The sequence below is a fragment of the Calypte anna genome, chromosome 6, assembly GCF_003957555.1.
Source record: "Calypte anna isolate BGI_N300 chromosome 6, bCalAnn1_v1.p, whole genome shotgun sequence".
In the NCBI taxonomy this organism is placed as follows: Eukaryota; Metazoa; Chordata; class Aves; order Apodiformes; family Trochilidae; genus Calypte; species Calypte anna.
The window spans coordinates 25,573,394-25,593,035 of NC_044252.1; the positions used below are offsets into that span (position 1 = coordinate 25,573,394).

At 42.8% G+C, this 19,642-nt stretch overlaps 1 protein-coding gene across 3 annotated transcripts in view; it reads left to right on the forward strand.

Annotated features, from left to right (window-relative positions):
- The window catches only part of RBM20 (RNA binding motif protein 20), a 103,260-nt gene that overhangs the window by 68,514 nt on the left and 15,104 nt on the right, over positions 1 to 19,642 (forward strand). Inside the window, exons 2-9 of one of the 3 annotated variants that reach the window (XM_030453045.1) lie at positions 7,548 to 8,706; positions 10,349 to 10,410; positions 10,567 to 10,658; positions 11,012 to 11,109; positions 14,971 to 15,114; positions 15,908 to 16,039; positions 17,870 to 17,949; positions 18,741 to 19,428. In XM_030453045.1, the coding sequence (XP_030308905.1) occupies positions 7,548 to 8,706; positions 10,349 to 10,410; positions 10,567 to 10,658; positions 11,012 to 11,109; positions 14,971 to 15,114; positions 15,908 to 16,039; positions 17,870 to 17,949; positions 18,741 to 19,428 (2,455 nt within the window). The remainder of the gene's footprint in view (positions 1 to 7,547; positions 8,707 to 10,348; positions 10,411 to 10,566; positions 10,659 to 11,011; positions 11,110 to 14,970; positions 15,115 to 15,907; positions 16,040 to 17,869; positions 17,950 to 18,740; positions 19,429 to 19,642) is intronic. The other 2 variants (XM_030453046.1, XM_030453048.1) reach the window with 2 other exon arrangements.

Sequence of the window (19,642 nt, forward strand, 5' to 3'; positions counted from 1 at the left end):
CCTTTGTAAAAGGGCTTTTGTATGGTCTTGTATTGCTATGAAATAGACATGGTTAATTCAAAGGAGGAATTATCTGCCTATCACATACTGTTTCCTACTTTTAACACAAATTAAAATGGCTGTGCTTCCAAGCAGTGCAAGCTATTGATACACTCAATATTTTTGTTATTGAGTGTATTGTTTTTGTATTTTGATAGACTTACTATTTTTGTGGTGGTTAACATTATTGTGCAGAAAGCATATTAGCAGAAGGTACTGTGAGATATTGATGTAATATTTTTTCTAGTAAGTACTATATGCCGAGGATTATTTTTCAGTGGGGCATTTGTTATGTGCTTGCGTAAGAAAGCCTTTGAAGCGTTTCTGACTTGTTCTTTTTCTTCAAAGGCTGCATATTCCTAAAGTTATAAGAAACTGGCCAGACTTGGCTTCCAGGGAAGCCCCCAGGGCTTGGGAGCAGTTGGGAGCTCAGGGCGCAGCACCCCAGTGCTGTCATCTGCATGGGGTCAGCGGCTGCTGGGTTGACAAGGTTATTGGGGAACCCCCAACACCCTTTCTTACAGGAGCCCTGCTGGGATGCTGGTTGGTTAATCTGTCTGGGTGACTTTGCACCATAAAGGGTATTTGAAGCCTAAATGGTAAGAGCCGTTGCACGAAGGGTGCTGGGGAGGCAGGCGTGGGCAATGTGGCACTGCCAGACCGTCACAGCACACCCAAAAAGCTCTGCAGAACTGTGACATGATTTCTTTGTTAATTTAGATCTTAGCAATATGTTATGAGGGCACTGATCTGGTGCTATAGCTATTTCTGACAGGTTTTAGCATACATTTAAAAACCCCACGGTTTTTAAATCGGTTTCTTTAACTTCAGGAAATATTATATTATGTTTCCTTGGGAAGCAGTTGTAGGTAGATAGTTGCAGTACAGCTAGAGCAATTTGTATGGCTGCCTATTGAAATTTAAAATGTAGACCAGTTTTCCTGTGTGCACACTAATCCTCAGGCATCCTTGACACACTGTAGCACATCATCCAAACCAAGTAACATTTAAATTGTCTTTAGTCTGTTTGACACTTTCATTGATGATTTGTTTGGGTGAAACACTTACTAAATCTGAAACCAGTGTGAAGAGGAAAGGATTTACAAGTACTCCAGGGGCAGCACAGGAATCCAGAACAATCCTGACAAACCAGATCTGTCATAACCTCATGCAATATTGATGAGGGCAATATGAAATGGTGAGATGAGAAATTCTCTGGACATTCCCAAGGAGAAAGGCTAGAGATAGCCTTTGCTGTGCTGGAAGTCTGGCTGACTGAGTTCCAGAGATCTCCCTCAACCAAGGTCTCTGGGCAATATCTCTTCAGGAATAGACTTGGGTGTAACAGGACCACAGGGCTGTGCTGTTATAGAGAAAAGCAGTCATCCTGGACATTACAGACTAATGCAACACTCAAAATATGTAGAGAAAGGAGTATGGATGGTCACAGAGAATATTTGATAGCAGCTGCAGGGAAGGTAAGAGAAGCCCTTCTTGATGTGCACACAAAATTGGTTTATGCAGTCAGCAAGAGAAGCATCATAGAATTTAAGAGGAGTTTTATAAGACTAAGAGGAGTTGAGCAATTAATTGTCTCTGGAGGTCTTGAAATCGCTCTGTTCCTAAGTGAAAATTAAATATATACGTAAAGAGTGTTATTTTTTCAGCTTGATCCCACCTGAGGAGCTGGTCTAACCATCCTCCTAAGATCAGTTCTAATTTTATTTGTGATCACAACCCTTATCCAAGAGAAAGCCACTATGTTTGCCCCTTTACCTTATTCCTTTCTTGGGGGAAAGTGCCTGACTTCTCTGCATGTAAACAAAGGCAGAGAATGTTTTGTCTAAAAGTTTCAAATGAGCAAAAAGAGGCTCTGTGGGAGGCTGGCACTTAACTCCTATCAGCTTTGTAGCTAGCAGCTTCATGGTATCATTTTATATTTCACATTTCATCTTCCAGCTAACTGTTAGGTTGGATTATTGTCCAGATAATAGTTTACCATTCCAAACATATGCAAAATTCACTTGGCAAAGCCCATGTATACATTGGCTGACGTTTTATTTTACTGCCCTTGTAGTATAATGGAGAGCTTTAGAAATCGTTATTTGGGATAAGAAAGGTTTTACTTGCAGCTTAGAAATGTATTAGAGTAGCTTAAGGCTGTTACTGCACCCCATCATTACCCGAACTTACTGTGAAACATGATCTGGTTTTTGATCATTTCTAACAAGAACTCGGCAAAAAAAAATTAAAAAGTTGGGTAACAGATAATTTCATAGCTTAAATTATAAAGGTGCAGGGTTTTTCTCCTTTCAGCAGACTTTCCAAGCTTTTCTGACCAAGAAAGTAATTTCACTAAAACCAGAATAAAATATTTCTTGTGGAGCTGAAGAGAAAGAAAACAGGTCATTTAGCATTGGCCAGATGAAATCTAGAGCATGGGAAAATGTTCCTATGTCTGTATTTTAACCAGTGCTCCAGTCTTCACACACATGCTGGGTTTATTAAAAAAAAAACAAAAACGTAAACCCTGTATTCTTAATGCAATCAACAAAACGGTATAGCATATCATTATAGTAATTAATTATTCACATAATTAATATATGTTGTTGAGATTGCTGAAGTTCATCTTTATTTCTACCAGTGTCTGAAATATGGTTTTGCAGTTCCCTTAATTCAAGAGTCTGAATTCTGTCCTCACATACAAATGTGTATAACAAAAATGTGCATTTTCATTCGAAAATTAAATGTACCCCAAATACGTTATCAACTTCATCTATATAGCAATTGATTTGTTTATTTTTAAGTCTTTTTTATTTGTTCTCTTAGTCCAGAGCCAATTGTTTTGGATGTGTTTGGAGAAGGCAGCCTCATGTGTTTGGAATAAATTATATATTACAGGGAAGTGCCACTCACATTTCTGCATAACATAATATAACTGATTTTGTGTTTGGATACTTAAGAAATTGTTCTCTTTGATGTGTTCAAGAGTCTTGGTTTAAAAAATTAAAGTTTGCTAACTGTTAGAAAAATTGATTCAGAAACAGCTTGAATGGATGAAAAAACAGCATGGTACTGCAAATACAGTCTGACATGTAGCCCTGTGCTAATGCTGAGTAGTCATACATCTAGGATACTCAGGTGTCTTAATAACCTTGGCCATTTTCATTCTGAAATCAACACCTGAATACAGACATCTTGGAAAAATGTGCAGATTTTTGAACAAAAAATATTACAAATTTATCTTTCAAAGATTTTGATAGGTACATGTAATTGTATATAAAGGCAAACGTGTCATAGGGGAGGGAATGCAAAAATCTTTAAAGATGTGCAAGATTCATGGAAACTGCAAGAAATCAAAGTCTGGACTGATATAAATCAGCCTTTTTAAAAAAAGTATTCAATTTCATACCCTATGCAGCATTTAAAATACTTATGAGCATAAGAGCTTCCTAAATAAATAGTTGCAGCTAAGATCATAACTTTATCAGTTTGCTGTTAGGTTTTTTGTTTGTTTGTTTGCTTGGGGTGTTTTTTCTTTTTCTTTTTTCTTTTTTTTTTTTTTTTTTTTTTATATTTATTTCTTAATTTTGAAAGGAACTGGGCAGCAGTTTAAAACCCTTAATTTTGTCATTTGAAAATTATACCACGTTGTTAGTTTAGTCCAGCAGACATTTCTGTGTTTAGCCTTTTCATCACTCTTGTAGACAGGATTAGTCAAACAATCCAGCTATCTAGATACTTTACCTCCAACAATGTGTGCTGCTTGTTAAAAGCATAATAAGGGTTACAGGGGTAGCAGATGGGCTGAATTGATTTATAGCAATATAGCCTTGCCAGTGTTTGCAATCTCATTGTGAGTATTGCTGTGGTTGATGCATATCTTCAACTCTTATCTTTCAGAGCTGGGTGAAAAATTTTCCGGTTTATGTTTTTTTTTTTTTTTTTTTTGTGGAAACTGTACAGCAGAAGTCCTGCACTTATTTGGGTTAAGACAGACCATTTCTGGCTTTCCTAGTTGTGTAAAGAGGCTACTGGTGCAGGCCAGCTGTACTACTGAAGTTAAATAAATAAATTAAGAGGACAACTTCCTTTTTTACATCACTGACCTTATAATTGGGAATGTTTTGCGTGGAATAGAACTGACTTTGGCTGACATAGGCCAGTTCCCAGGGTGCTCAATGGAGAATGAGAGCTTCATTCAGCTGCTTTGAATCATCTTGTGGCTGAGACCCCCCTCGAGCAGGCCGGGGGCTGAGCTTTGGTAACCTGAGGAGGAGCTGGGATGGGAGGGGTGTGTGTAGGAGTGGTGAGCAGCCCCCACAAAATGCCTCAGCTGAGCTCTGTCTTCACTTCGTGTTTGCAGTTTCCAGTTGTCCAGTAAGTCTGTAGCAGAATTATGTTACCAAGTACAACAGTATTATGATTGTAGAAAAGGAAGAGGGAAAGAAATCTTAAAGCTGTCCTGCCTGGTCTTATGTCCTGTATTTTGTAACAGAACAGAAACCCTCAAATTTTTGGGTGTCGCTCTAAAAGATCCTTTGTACATAGCTCTTCTCCCAAACTCCCATCAGTTTTTTCCTTCTTTGCCCTTAATTAGATGATAAAATATTCAGTTTCTGCTGTAAGGGGGATAAATCGTGCAATCTGAAACACCCTGAAATCTGGAAAGCTAACAGCCAGCTGGATTTGGAGACTGTTTTGAGGCCATTCCCTGACCTAATTATTCATGGGAGTGACCCTCCTCACTAATTGTATTCCTCTGTGAGTGGCTGGGAAGCTGCAGCAGCTTCTGACAGCGTTAGTTTACCTGCAGGTAGGGCGGCTCCCAGCACCTCCGCAGTTCTCCCTGGGGCTGGTGTGCAGTCCAGGGAGGAAGCTGGGAGGCATGGGGAGCAGAGCTGCTCTGCTCAGCAGCAGGGTCCAAAAACTCTTGTCCTGAGGCAGCCAGAGGCAGCCCACTCCTGCCTTGCCCAGGCCCAGCTGCAGAGCTTGGGGGGCAGCGAGTGCCACGGGCATGCCCAGGATGGTGTGCTCTGGCAGGGCTTTATTTACCTTCTGGGGGATTTCTTAGAGACTTTGGTTAAAATGAAGAGGCTGAGGGAGCTTCAGTGTGGCAGTGTCAAGTGGGATGGTTTCACTGGAGGAAAAGAGCCTGTGCACCCATCCAGCAGGTAGTTGCCAGAATTGGGTAGTGGCTGCAGCTGTCAGTGTGTACACTTTTCTGTGTAGGCTTGCAACATGATGGAATTAGATTGCTGGGAGCATGAGTCATCTGTGGCTCCTGAGCCTGAAAATAATATGCCGGCTTCTGGCTTTCCTTTTTATTTTAAGACCACCAGGCAGTTCTTATTTGCATGCTCCGTAAAACTTCTAAAAAAGAGTTTCACAGCTAACTTGGGGCACAAAAGTTAGAGCCAGCTGTAGAATGAAACGATCGTTAGGACTGTGCCACATCCCACACAGGACATCCTGAGCCAGGACGCTCCACATCCCCGGGCGGTGACACCAGCGGACACACCCGTGCAGGATCCTCCGCTCGCTGAGCCCCTCGTACCCCACGGGGGCTTTTGTTGGGTCCTCAGCATCTGACAGGCCGAGGTTTCTCCGAGCCTCCGTGTTGTTTTGACTGTACTTGCGCCCTGTCTCTCACCCGTAATCAAACTGACAGCAAACCGCGCTGTCTGTGAGATGGGAAGCAGCCAAGAAGACAAAAGGCTTGGCTCTGGAGCTGTGCTGGTGTCAGCCTGTGCTGGAGGGGAGGCTCCTCCTTACACAGGGACGCGCTTATCCAGACGGCGATTTGGATTTTGGGAGACAGATGTGCCTTGCAGTTGCCAGTGGAAGTTAAATATGAAACCCATTCATTTTCTCTTAGTCATACTTTGGATTTAAGCAGATGTTTTCCTAATTTGTGGTTTTCCAATGTAGCATGCTGACAAGACATTTATCATTAACTACGCTTCATCCATGCAGTTTAGCAAATTGGCCAATTATTAACAGTGAGGGTTGCATGGCAGCTGATGGGTAGCTCCTGCTGCTTTGAAAGGCCTAAACTGAAATTCGGTACATGTTTACAATATAAATTAATTGAGCTATGGAGCCCTGTTATTCCAGTGGCCTCCGCTCTCACTTTCAGAATGAACAGCCATGTGTAATGCACCGAGTATCTGCTGTCTGTGAGCAGAGGCTCCTGGTGGTGGAAAAAGTGATGGTTTACATTTTCCTGGTAGGGCATGAAAATGGCTGATGGTATCCAAGCATAGGCAGCATAACATACAGAGGGAATGTGGCCACAGGACTGTGTACATGCACATGGACCAGGCTGGCTCTGCCACAGATGGTGCAGAAGACGTCCAGGAAGGGTGCAGAGGAAGCAGGAAAGTCAGGGTGGGTACAGCTGCCTGAAAGCTAGTGCTGCCTAATATTTTCTATTACAACATTTATCTTGCTTTTAACTGTGATAGACTTTACCCTTTTTGTTTTTTTTTTTTCCTGTTTTATGTTTGCAGGGATTGATGGCATAGGGGGAGGAAGGGAGGTGGTGGTGCTGTGAACAGGTGAAATATCCCAAAAGGTGTTTCCTACAGCCAGGAACCACCTTATGCCTAAAAAATATCACCTCCTATTTTCCCACCTCTGGAATTCAAGCAGGCAATTTAGTAGTAATCTGTTCATTCTATGTATGAAACTCGAAGGAAAACACTAAATGCATCTCTGATTTCTAGAAGGTATAAAAACCCTTGATTTTTACCAGCTGGCACTGCAGAAATTTTGCCTTCATCCTAGCTGAACTGGCAAAAACTGTTCAGCATGGTCTGTTCATAGTTGCTCCAGCTTCTGGCAAGTCATTCCCTCATCTGTATTTGCATCTGCACAACAGGGACACTATATACTTTATTACAGAACAGGATGTCATGCAGCAGATTAATTAAATGAGAACTGTAAACAATTAAAATAAATACACATAGTGCATTTCATCTTGCTTTGTGCATCCTGATATGCTAGCTGTGGAGTACCTATGGGGCTGGCTTTGCAGTCTTGTTTGATGTCCTTCATTCCTGTGCTCTGTTGAGAAGGAAATGTCACAAAATCTGCCAGGAGCATCAGTGTCTCAGAAGGGGGCAAGGAGGTTGCATGAAGTGCAGAGAAGAGGAAAAAAAGTAGATTTGGGGATGGCATGGGTCTATGTTGCCTAAGTGTTCTGGTCTGCATTAGAAATAGGAGTCCTATGGGTATTTGAAGTGAGTTGAAGGACTGAATGAGAGGGTTGGTGAGAGGTTTTAAAATAAGATCTTTGGCATAGTTGTCTCCCTAGAAACTTTTTGATGTGGCAGCAGATGTTGAAGAGAAGATGACTGCAGTGTCAATGTCCACCTTGTTTTCCTTGGGTTTAGATAATCCGTATCTCCAGAAGTCACTGTTAATCCCATGCCAGCCTTTAGCAGGAGGCGAGCGCAGGGAGGTGCCAGCTGTATTCACCTAACCCAGACCCTGCTCCTTTGCAGTGCTGCCAAGCTCCTGGAGAAGAGTCCATTCTCCGTGGGTGCCCCGAGCCCCCTGCTCCCCTCGCCGGCGAGCCTGCAGCTGGCACAGCTCCAGGCCCAGCTCACGCTTCACAGGCTGAAGTTGGCCCAGACCGCCGTCACCAGCAACCCAGCCACCGCCACCATCCTCAACCAGGTGCTCTCCAAAGTCGCCATGTCCCAGCCGCTCTTCAACCAGCTGAGGCACCCCACCATGATGAACACCCCGCAGGGCCACGCTGCAGGGTCACCCCAGGGACCCAGCATCGCTGTCGCGAGGTTCCCCTCCAGCAGCATCGCCTTTCCCACACAGCCCCCAGCCTTGGCTGCACAGGGGAGTGGCCTGGGGCCCGTCCAAGGCCAGGCCCCCAACACCATCGTGATGGGTCCCTTTGGAGGTGTCATGGCTCCCACCTCCGGACAGCAACCCGTGGTAGTGGGTCTCAACAAGGCGGGTGCCTCCACCTCTGCCGCCACGGGGGGCTTTTATGAGTATGGCAAGCAAAACACTGCCACTGCTGCCCCTCAGGCATACACCTCAGAGGGGGACCAACCCAGCCAGCATGGCTTCCTCGCCAGTGGTCCCCACGCAGCCTCCTCGGCAGCAGGGCCACGCTACGAGGGTCACTTCGGGGCATCCAGCCAGCTGCAGCACGAGGTGGCGGCCGCCTTTCCCAAGGAGGCCTATGGGGCGGTGCGGGCCTTCCCCGGTGACCCTCACGCCAGCTCCCACCCGAAAGGAGATCCCAGCCCTGTCTTGCATGGCAGCGGTACAGGCAACCAGTGGGAAAACATACCCAATTTCCCCAGCCAAAACAAGCCTGACCTTGTGCCCGGCGACAGCCTGTGGCCGTCAGCAAGTCAGCAGCAGTATGAAATAAGAAACGATCTCTACAACCCTGAAGAGCCAACACCTGACACAAAGTTCACAGCTGCCCCCCCCTCCTTCGGCCGCCTCAACCACAGCAAGCAGAGCTTCGGCAGCCCTCGCATGAGGCAGAAGGAGGAGAGGAGCAGCTGCCTGCCCAACCTGCCTGCACGTTCCCTGCCACCACACCAGTTGGGTGACCTCCGTGGCGTGGCCCCCCTCCACTTCCCCCATGTCTGCGCCCTGTGTGACAAGAAGGTCTTCGATCTGAAGGTGAGTGGTTGTAAGGTGTCCCCGGGACATAGTTCAGACCCTCAGATGGGCTGTCTGCTGATTGTTCTGGCCACCAGCTCCTGCTGCCCCTTACCAACAGCTGCCCTTGCTGCAGAGGTGCCCTGAGAGAGCAGGAAGCAAAGGGCAATGGTTTCCCTTAGGGTGTTGAACATCTGTTTCATGGCAAGTGCTGGGGTTTCAAGGTCAGGTTTTGTTTCACATCTCGCTGTTAAAGGTGGTAAGGTTATGGCACTGGCATGAGAAACATGAGGTCCAGCTGGGGTCATGGCTCACCTCATGGGCCTAAAGCAGGAGTGGGAGGAGACTGAAGCTGATCCCCCACTTCTCAAGCTGTTACTGTAGCCTCAGCTCTGTGATTTCATCTGCCTTTCCCTTTCTCTTTGCATTTCCGATTCCAAAGGCTTCCCACGGAAGCCTTGTAGAGGCAGCTTGCTCAAACAAAACAGCAGATTTTGATAAAATTATTTTAATAATTCCTCTGTTGGGATCTCTTCCTCCTTCCAGTAGCTCTAAGGAAAACTGAGGATGCGGGTTCCCCAGCAACTTTGACCTGGAAGCAAGAAGCTGCTCAGCATACGTAGTGCAGACCACACTCCCACTTCTCTCCTCATACTGTCAAGGGAACTCTAAATCCAACCTCTCCCTCAAGAAGAAGCTTCCTGGTTGCCCAGAGAGCCTGTGTGCTAGGTCACATTATATAGGTCAGGTCTGGAGAAGCCTTTGAGCCCCACATCCATACAGGGGCACTGGCCGGCATTGTTCTGGTCTGGTGAGCCCTGCTCAACAAGTCCTCATGGCCTTTTTCCATGTCCATTGCAGGACTGCTGTCTCAACCACAAAGGCATCTGTTTTCACACTGATGGTAATTTGACAAAAACCTTGCAAAAAAGCAGCATGTGTGTAATGGGTGTAGGAAGGAAAATGGCCAGCAAATGAAATAGTACCTGATACACAGCCCAGGGTTTTGATATATATTTGAATATATTTACTTCTTGAGCAGCTGCTTGCACAAGGGTTTGCTGTGTTTGCTGCTGCTCTGCTACAGGACTGGCCTGAAAGTAGTCCCTGCGGGGGCATGCTGATCATTTCTCTTTCTTTTTTTTTTTTTTTCCATTAAACATTTTAAAGGGCAGGGAAAATGTCACAATGGTGAGTTTCAGTTGATGTTTTTGTTGGAGTTTAACACACTGCCTCATTTGGATTATAGATCACTAAACATTCTTTGACAAATTTTGCCCGTGTACTGAAATGAGTAAATGCTGTCCTGGATGCCCTGTGTGGTGAGCATTTCATTATGGACATTGCAGGAATTGAGGGTGCTCAGGGCCTTGCAGGATGATCTCTTCAGCTACAGTGAAGTAACTGGATTAATAGAAATGTATTGGATTTAAAAACTAATACAGAGGAGCTCTCCTTTTGTAAAGTAACTGATAATTTAACATCCCAATAATGAATGAGTAAATGCATTGGGTGAAGGTGTGCTTGGCTCCAGCATCACATAGTTTCATCTTCGTCATCTCAATGTTTTTTTTAGAGTAAGTTAATATGAATGGAGCAGCAGTCTCTTGTAAATTTGTCTCAGGATTTTTCCTGTGCTCATCATCTCTTTGTTTCAATGTAGGACTGGGATCAGCACATTAAGGGAAGTCTTCACATCCAAAAATGTATGGCTTTTCCCGATAAGTAAGTACTATTTTAGAGACACTCTACCAGCTGAATTTCTAACAGAGCATCCCTTACTTCAGTGACTTTGCACTGAGAATTTACTGTCTAATAACTAGGCTTTAATATTTATTGGACATTATGCATGCTCCTAAATTTCTTTTCTTTCTTTTCCAGCACTGGTGTCCGGTGTATGTTAAGCTCTTCAGATGGAACATTGCATTTATCACCAAATAATGCAGCAGTTTTCAATACATCTAATATTGAAGGTGAGTGGTTGTATATGCAATGGTTAAAAACACTTTTTTTTTTTTTTTTTAACTTGAAAGGGAAGTCAGTCTCTGAGAAAAGGAGACATCTTAAATGAAATATAATACAAGTTTTCAAGAAGAACATTTTAGAGTTTGTGCACAAAAGGGCTAAATGCCCAATACTGTGCCTTTCTGAGAATGAATTTCTTTTTCTTTCAGACAAATCATTTTCACAGTACAGCTGAACAGTGCATAATTTGATGTAGAGACTATGAAATTAATTATTATGTAAATGAGGCATTGCCTACTGAGCACACTAATGCAATTAATGAGTCAAGATTTTAATGAAATGTATGTAATCCATTATTTAGATTATCCACCAAATGTCGGCTCATCTTTTATCACTGCCTCAGCAAGATCCTTTGGCCAGCCAGGTCCTACGTTTTCTTCTCCTTCATCAGGGGTAAGAGTGAGTACCTGAGCAAACTGATGTCTGTGTCAAGATTCATGTAGAAGCCACTTCTGTATGGTTGTTAGGGAGATTTGGGGAGGGCAATAAATGGTTTTGTGTGTATCCCTCTGACCTTTTTCCTCCATTTTCTGTGTCTTTTCAACACAGGAAGGTCAACTTCATCTGGAAATGAGCATTTGGATTAGTTTTTAATTTGAATATTGGCCCCCACAAGCAGCCTGACATCTCTCCATTACTTATTTGTAGTAATTGCTCTCTGTCCTCCTATATTGAGGGCTTTCTCTCAGGTAGCAAGAATAGCAAAGATAGTGGCTGCAGCTTCTCTTAGTCTCCCATGGGTCCCAGGTCAATTCATTATACTGGACTAGCTTTATCTTCTGCTGCAACTGGTAGCCTTTCAGCAAGTTTACTTTGGTGAACAGCCTTCCATGGTTTAGATCTTTTAGCATTCATCACAGGTCCCCAGTGTGCATGACAGCAGCAGAACTGTCATGCACTATGCGTGTGTCATGACAGTTCTGCTGCTGTCATGCACACTTCATATCTTGAATTCCTAACCCAATAATCAAAAAATGCCAGACAAAAAAATAATAATAGGGTGTTCATGGAATAGCATCAGTAATCTAGAGGTTGAGGTATTCACCATGTTAGCTGTTGTGTATGTATCCTGATGTGGTCTTAGACACGCTGGAATGCCAGGCTGAGCTGTGTCCCTGTGCCACTGCAGTTTGCATTGGGCACTGCTTACAGAAACATCACCCAGATTTGTCTAATCCAGACAATTTTCTGCTTTGTGGTTTTGCTGTGACAAAGGTTTTTTGAAGGGGTTTTGGTTTGTGCCTGTCACAGACACCGTGTGCCGGGGAGCAAGAGCAGAGCTGCTCGTGTCGGCTGCCTCCAAGGTCAGAGGTGGAGTAGCAGTGGGTGTGGAGAAATGTTCCTTTTCATCATGTCTGTCAGCCTCAGAAAAAATGAAATTACTGCTAATGCCAGAATAATTTCTCCTTAGAATCTGTCAGTATTTATCATTTAAGCCCACCTTGTGAATGACCTGCAGTACTACGAGAGATAAAAGAAACAATAACTCTGGTGTTCCAGGACACCGTAAATACTCTTTTTCTTCAGAAGCTCATGGGGTGGACAGGGAGCTATGTTAGAGGTGTTAAGATTGAGTTTGCCAGCTGTCATTCACCCACAACCCAGGTGGTTTATAATTTATTACACCTTTGCATGGTAGTATTCACTTTCACCTAAGCTGCTGGCATTTATCCGAGCAGTGGGAGATTATACTTGACCCTGCATGTAATCATAAACAAATTGTTCAGATTTCTGGAAGAGCTCACTCTGTGCTATCTGTCTGCAAATAACTGTCCCTCTTCAAATACAGTGCTACAACTCTTTACTTGGGCGTGAGGAGATATAAGCTCTGGAGGGACTTCTTTAGAAAAGATTCATATGACACTCAAGAAAGGGATAAAGAATTTGAAATGGAAGTAACAAAAAAAACTGGGAAAAAAAAGCTGTAGTAAAAAAACATTGGGTTGGTGAAATAACATGGCAAAGGGTGTGAGGTGCATTTCACTGCTGTGCATCAAATTATTTTTATAGTAGATGTCCAACTGCATTGGAAACCTCTTGTAGGTGTTTTTTGCAAAGAAAGTTAATTTATAGTCTTATTGAAAATTCCGTTCAACACTTGACACAGATCAGCTCCTCCAACTTCCTGACAGTGGATATGGAAGGTGCATGTTCCTTTCCTAGCTGTGATTTACAGTTCTATTTAATGAGTGGATCCAATTTAGCTTCAATCAGCTGACAACATTATTGCTTGGTACATCCCAACAGGTTCTGGTATGAGTATGTGACCACTACTTAATCACTAATTACAGCAGATTTATGGCATAGCATTTTAATTAAGCCATTGCCAATGGTGGGGAGGTGGCAACATATTACAATTGTTTGATTTAATGTACTGTTGAGTGCATGTTCAAACACAGGCTCTGGAGCCTACTTAAGGAACAGCTGGGTCTATCTAGTTGCATAGACCTAATATACCATTTCTTAGTAGATCTAACAAAACAAATAGGGGTGCCAGGTGACCTGGGGTGTTTCTCCACTGACAGTGTATTGGCTGTCAGGAACATTTCCTGTTCCTCTGGTAGCTGTAGCTGTATTCTTTTGTTGTGCATTAGGTGCTGCCTTGCCAAATGTGGGCATCACTTCCTTTTCTATTCAAGTGGAGTTGAGTTGCTTCACCTTTTTCAGGATCAGGTCTTTGTTCTTTTTCTACCAGAGAAAATTCCTTACTTCTAGATTTTGGCTTTTCTTTGATTTACCTAATGCACCTGGGCAGGTTCTGCAAGATGAAAGCTAGATTGCAGACTGCTGTGCAAAAATACACAAAATGGTTAAGTGGTGAAGCCTGGAGGGAGGGTGTAAACCAAGGCTTAAATAAGATACCATTAGCTCTGTAACTTGTGAACTTGCTGACAAGCCAAACATTTGTGATGGCTCTGGTGAACTTGATCCCACAAGATTATGTGATTTGCATCTTCTCTTGAATGGCACAATTTTAACTGAAGGTAGAGTTACTTACTCAGTAACATCCTAACAGCAGAGGTCATGCAAATGGGGACGTGGTCTGGGAAGACATAATCTAGAGTGAGTGATGCTTTGAGTGTCATTAGCTGGGGGAAGTTATGTTCTCCTGATTTTCCTCTTTGCACAAGAATTGCAGAGCTTGCTTTCCTTGTCAAGCAGATGGGCAGCTCTTGGGAACTGCCCCAGCACTCCAAAATAGATTTCCACCCTTGGGAAGCAATTACTGCACTGGTGCCATGTGCTTGTGCCAGCCCAAATCAGGAGCTCTCCTTCTCTTAGTGTCCACTCCTTACTGTGCCCACAGGGGAAAGGTCCCTCCTACTGTGTATTGTTGCAATGGGAAAGTAGTAGGTTTTCCAAACTGAGGTACAATGTGTGTCCTCTCACAGTTTAAATGGGGTGACTTTTACATGTGGCCCAGTCTGTTCCACCAAGGCAGAAGGAAGATTGACATTCAGCCCCTGATATCCTGAACACCTCTTATAGTCATCTAAACTGGTTTCTAATGTCCATAAATTCAGTAGAAGCTGCAGTGAGCATCTATTTCAATTTCTAGCTATGACCAGCACCATATAAATGGTAGGAATATTTGAAAATACTAAAATTTTGTGCATCGCTTGCACAATATCTACTAAGGGCCTTTTACTCAGCAACAGTGCATGATGCCTTCATGTTCAGGGAAGGCACAGATCCCCTGGTGGGACAAACAGATGCAGACAGAGTGAGGAAGACTCTTACCTGGCAGAGGAGTTGTAGGGGGTTGTGCCTGCTTCCCCACAGGGAACTCATTAGGAGTGGATGAGACCTGCTAGTCTCAGAGGCATCCTCTATCTCTGAACTCAGGCTGTTGCTTGGATACCATACAGTGTCCTGTGCCCCTGGCAGCCCAGCCCTCTGCTCTCATGTGCCAGGGATGTGAAGCTGTGGAGTCCATAAGGTTTGAGGTGGCAACTGAGCTTTTGAGCAATGTCAATAATCCTGTTTCAATGACAGTATGTCTTCTAGAAATCCTCTCTGAACTTTGTGATGTCCAGGGGTGGAGATTCCATTGTAAGCTGCACTGCAGTTAGATATTTATCTTCCCATTTGTGTTTCTAACCAGGCTGTTAAAAGACAAGGTTTTAAAGAAGGATATTTGTTCTTAATAAGAGGTACACAAAACAGAACGTTTACATTTTTGCAGAAATGTAAGGTCTTACCTAGTGGATGGAATATCTAAGATAAAAACATCATTTTGAGTTGTCTTTTTTCCCTCAGTTTCCCCAGAGGAAATCTACACTGGGTCGAGTTGTACACATCTGCAACCTCCCTGAGGGAAGCTGCACAGAGAATGATGTCATTAACCTGGGCCTCCCATTTGGGAAGGTCACCAACTATATCCTTATGAAATCTACTAATCAGGTACTGTGTGTTTCAGGTCACCTGTATTAACATCTATTTACATGAAGACACAGTTCTTTGGAGAAAATCTCTTTTTTATCTCTTTTTTTTTTTTACAACTTAAGTATATGAAGCCTGCCCCTAAATTAAAATAAATAAATTGGTGTTTGCAGAATGAGCTGATGGCATAAATATAACCACTGCCTCATAGTTCTTAAAAAAAACCCAGAAATGTCAACAAAGAAGTGTGTAAAACTGTACTTTTAATAACAACAATAATTATTTTTATTAATATATAACTTGCCTTCTCTCAGCCATTTGTTACTGAAAGTAACTGCAATCACATCAAAGGTAATGGTCCTGCAACTGAAAGTGCTACTTAACATCAGTCAGGGTTTTTAGATTCTTTTTGCCATTGTTCTGGCTGCTCATGCTCTGATGTTCTAATCTTACCTGGTTCTGTGAGATGCAGCTGACAATCTTGGGAGCATTGTACTCTGTAGCACTGGAGTACATCCTGTCAGCAGCTGACCATGATTTAGAAAAAACAGTGGGGAAGCAAGGGAAAGGTGATGCTTTCACATATTGGCTTTAATAGCTGGGTTGAAACCATTAGTTGAAGCTGAAAGGAGGCTGAGCAGTGGGCTGAGTGTTACTCTTTCAGCTCCAGGGCTTGAAAGCTATCCAGTTCTGTACTATGAAGACGTTTTGCATGAGGGAAATCCAAATGGAAAATATTATGCTGCCTTTTCTCTCTTAAACTTTGTATTTTTAATTATGCACTAATATTTAATGTTCTCCTCATTTGTGGTAGGCCTTTCTGGAAATGGCTTACAGTGAAGCAGCACAAGCCATGGTGCAATACTACAAAGAAAAACCTGCTATGATAAATGATGACAAGCTACTTATTAGGATGTCTAAAAGATACAAGGAATTACAGCTGAAGGTAAGATAGTCATTCCTGATCAGTTTTCATAGGATTCCATGACACATCCTGGAGAATACATTTAAAAATCTTTGCTGATTACTGATTTCTAATTAATGCTTTAGTATTATGAAAAAAACAAATTAAGAAATATAAATTAATGAATGTATGTTAATGATATTTTGTACTTTGCTGCTTACTCTTGTTCTAAGTTTTAACTCTTGAAAGAGATCTCATTTTCTCTGGTCCTCAGATGCCATTATTTCAGAAATCCCTTCTGAGCTTCCTTCTTAGTGGGCTCCCCACATTGCTTGGTCTAACAAAGGTCTAAAATACAACCACATGTAAGATACAATGTGTCAAGAGAAATTAGATGGTCCTTTTATTGTAGTCAGGCATTAAGCCTGAAGCAATGCTTTTCACTGCTTGCATGCTTGACCCATAGCACATTCTCTGTACTAAGTGTTTGTGGCAGGGATAAATATCGCATTGATTTCTTTTACTTTCTTGTAAATGACCTAAGTTAAAAAGAAAGATTTTTTTAAATTATTCTTTACATAGAGTCAGAACAGCACAGTGGATCTTGGACTTTCTGTAGAGTGTGTGATGCTTCTGATGTGAATACCTGAGTGAAGTCCAAAAATCAGTGCTCCTGTGAGCTTATTTATGGAACCTTATGTACTGCCAGGGTATTTTTTTCATGGAAACTTGGACTGGAACTGGCAATGCAGAGTTGAAAAGCTTCATATTATATTATCTAATACAGCACAAAGTTATTTTATAAAATAACTCCAGAATGTTCCAAGTTAAAGAGGTTAAGGGGCCTTTTATGAGCTTTGAGGACAAACAAGTAACTCAGGTGCTTTCATTTCACCTTTGAAAAATTCTCTCTTTCTCTGCTATACATATATAATAATTGAAGGAGACTTAAAAGAGTTGCCAAAAGTTTGTAGACCAGGACAGGCTTTCTTAATGTGGTATGGTGAAGGGGTCCAGATGTAAGGTGGCAGAGATTGTGCATCTTAACATAAAGCAAGGATAGGAATTTCCCAGGACACTGTGGAAGTTTGCCTGGACTTTGGGAATGGCACTTTTTTAGGTCATTAAATTATTCCTCTCTGCACAAGCAAAAGTCCTTTCTCTTTGTAAACGAACAAAAGTGCAACATGGAAGGGGAATATGTGTGAGATATTTAATTACCACTACAAACTGCTCTGAGTTCCTGCATGATTAGGTTGCATGCTCCCAAGTGGTGAATTGCACTCACTCCAGCCTGGAGTAGTGCATCTTTTGTTAGTGATCTTGAATCTTAAGTAATCAGCACTTCCTGTATGCATCTTCATTTCACTTTTCTGCAACTCTTGTGTCTAAACATAGTCTTTTAGAGCTATGCTCCAGAATGAAATAAACTCTGAGATGTAGAGAAGGCAGTTCATTCCTAGAGGGTCAGAGATAGGCTGCCATACATGTTTATGTTAGATATTATTGAAAATATCTGGTTTGTTTCCTCTTACATCCAAGTCCCAGAAAAACCCCTGCAGTGAAGGTGTACAAGGAAAGGACAGGCTAGTTTTCAAAGCTAGTTATAGCAGCCAAGAGTGAGGAGACAGTGCTGTGTACTTTTTGCTCCAACGTAATGGAGCAAACTTTCCATTTGTATCATTTTACTGCTTTGATCGTGCCATTGAGATAACAGCTGCAGAAAAGACTATAAACACAACACCAAACCCAAATATTTGCTAGTAGCAGTTTAATTCTATGATGCATGAATGTTGTTTCCTGAAGGACAAATGACCTCTCTTAGCTTGGAGAGCAGTGCAGCTGGCTAAACAGTGTCTTTGTCTAATTTAGAAACCAGGTAAGAATGTGGCTGCTATCATCCAGGACATCCACTCACAGAGAGAGAGGGACCTCCTGCGTGATGTTGACAGGTAAAGTTTCTCTAGAGTTTGGAACTGGGACCTCAATAAGTCTGTAAGCCTACAGGTAGAAAATGTATTATATGTACTTCCCTCTCATACCACATTTACTTTCTTAATTTGCATTTCACTTCAAATATCTGTAAAAATATAAGTTCATTGGTACAGGGGCTGTATAATGAGGTCAGGTTGAAACATGTGCACATCATGAAAATAAATGAACTCTTTCCTACTGATGATGATGACTCAGAAAATAGGCCTGTCAGGTAAAGAACACACAAATAGAGCTGTTCCACTCTCCCCTCTCCAGACTGAAAAGCGCAAAGGCTGGGGATGCTGGGAGACCTAGCTGGAAGGAGATTGTTCAGGTTAAAATGTATTTGGGTATATTTCTGATCTGCCTGAATTCTGGACCTTCCAGCAAAAATGGAAAGGAAGCACGGTCCTAAACACCTCTTAAACAGATGATCTTTATAACTTTTGTCTCAGAGATGCCCTAGGTGAGTGAGCATTAAGGCTACAGACATTAGGGTCATTGTAAAGGTATTAACATACTATAAGCTTTAATTCCTAACCTCTGTAAGACCCTTTTAAGAATGAATTAACACATTCTTGGCAGATCTGTGGGGATGTCACTAAGCTCTGTGGATACCTTTTCTCCTGTTCACTGTGTGTGCAGATGTGTAGTGCATGTCTGTGCCAGGCTCACAGGCAGCAGGGCAGTCCCCGGGTGTTTCCAGTGTACAAGAACTTTGGAAAACCACAGTGGGTCAGCCAACTACAGCTGCCTTCTCTCTTTGCAGCAGGTATGGCACAGAGAGGCCCCGTTCTCGCAGCCCCATAAGCCGATCCCTGTCGCCTCGATCCCACACTCCCAGCTTTACATCCTGCAGTTCACCCCACAGCCCACTGGGGACGGGCAGGACTGACTGGGGGAATGGTAGAGAGTCATGGGATCAGTCCCCATATTCTCGACGAGAAGAGGAAAGAGACAGCAGAGAATGGCGAGAGAATGGGGATGAGAAGAGAGACAGGACTGACACGTGGGTACACGAGAGGAAACATTATTCCCGCCAGCTGGACAAGTTTGATTTGGATGAACGGATTGAAGGAGGCAGAGGGCACAGAGAAAAATATTTAAGGAGTGGTTCTCCTGGCTCCCTTCACCCTTTATCTATCTACAAAAGCAGGGAAGATGACTATTACAGAAAAACCTCTAAGTCAAAGTCTGACAAGTTTCAGAGGCAGCTTCCAGATTTGCCTGGGAGATCTAAGAGAAAGGAAGAGGCAAAGTTAAGAGAACATAGACATTCGTACAGTGAGGATGCTTCCAGGGAGGAGGCAGATGAGCAGAAGCATGGCAAAGCAGCTGAGAGCTCCAGACAAAAACAAAGTGATAAGAATAAGGTGAAGAAAGCTGAAAAAGACCAAGAGGAAGATGCTGCTGCTGAGGGCAGTGATGTGAAGGAAACCAAACCTCCCAAGGATGAGGTAAATAGAGATCTCAAACTGTATGTAAGAAGAAGGTAAATGCTGCAATAATATATTTACTAAAATGTTTCAGAACAGTTGTTGTGGGTGTGATGATGGTGACATGCAGTGTTTTGCCATTATAAAATTAGGGAATGTAGTCCGTGTTTTGTCCAAATCATGCAGGTCTATTACACTGTTGGAAGGTATATGGACTTTGTCTTTCTGTGTCAAG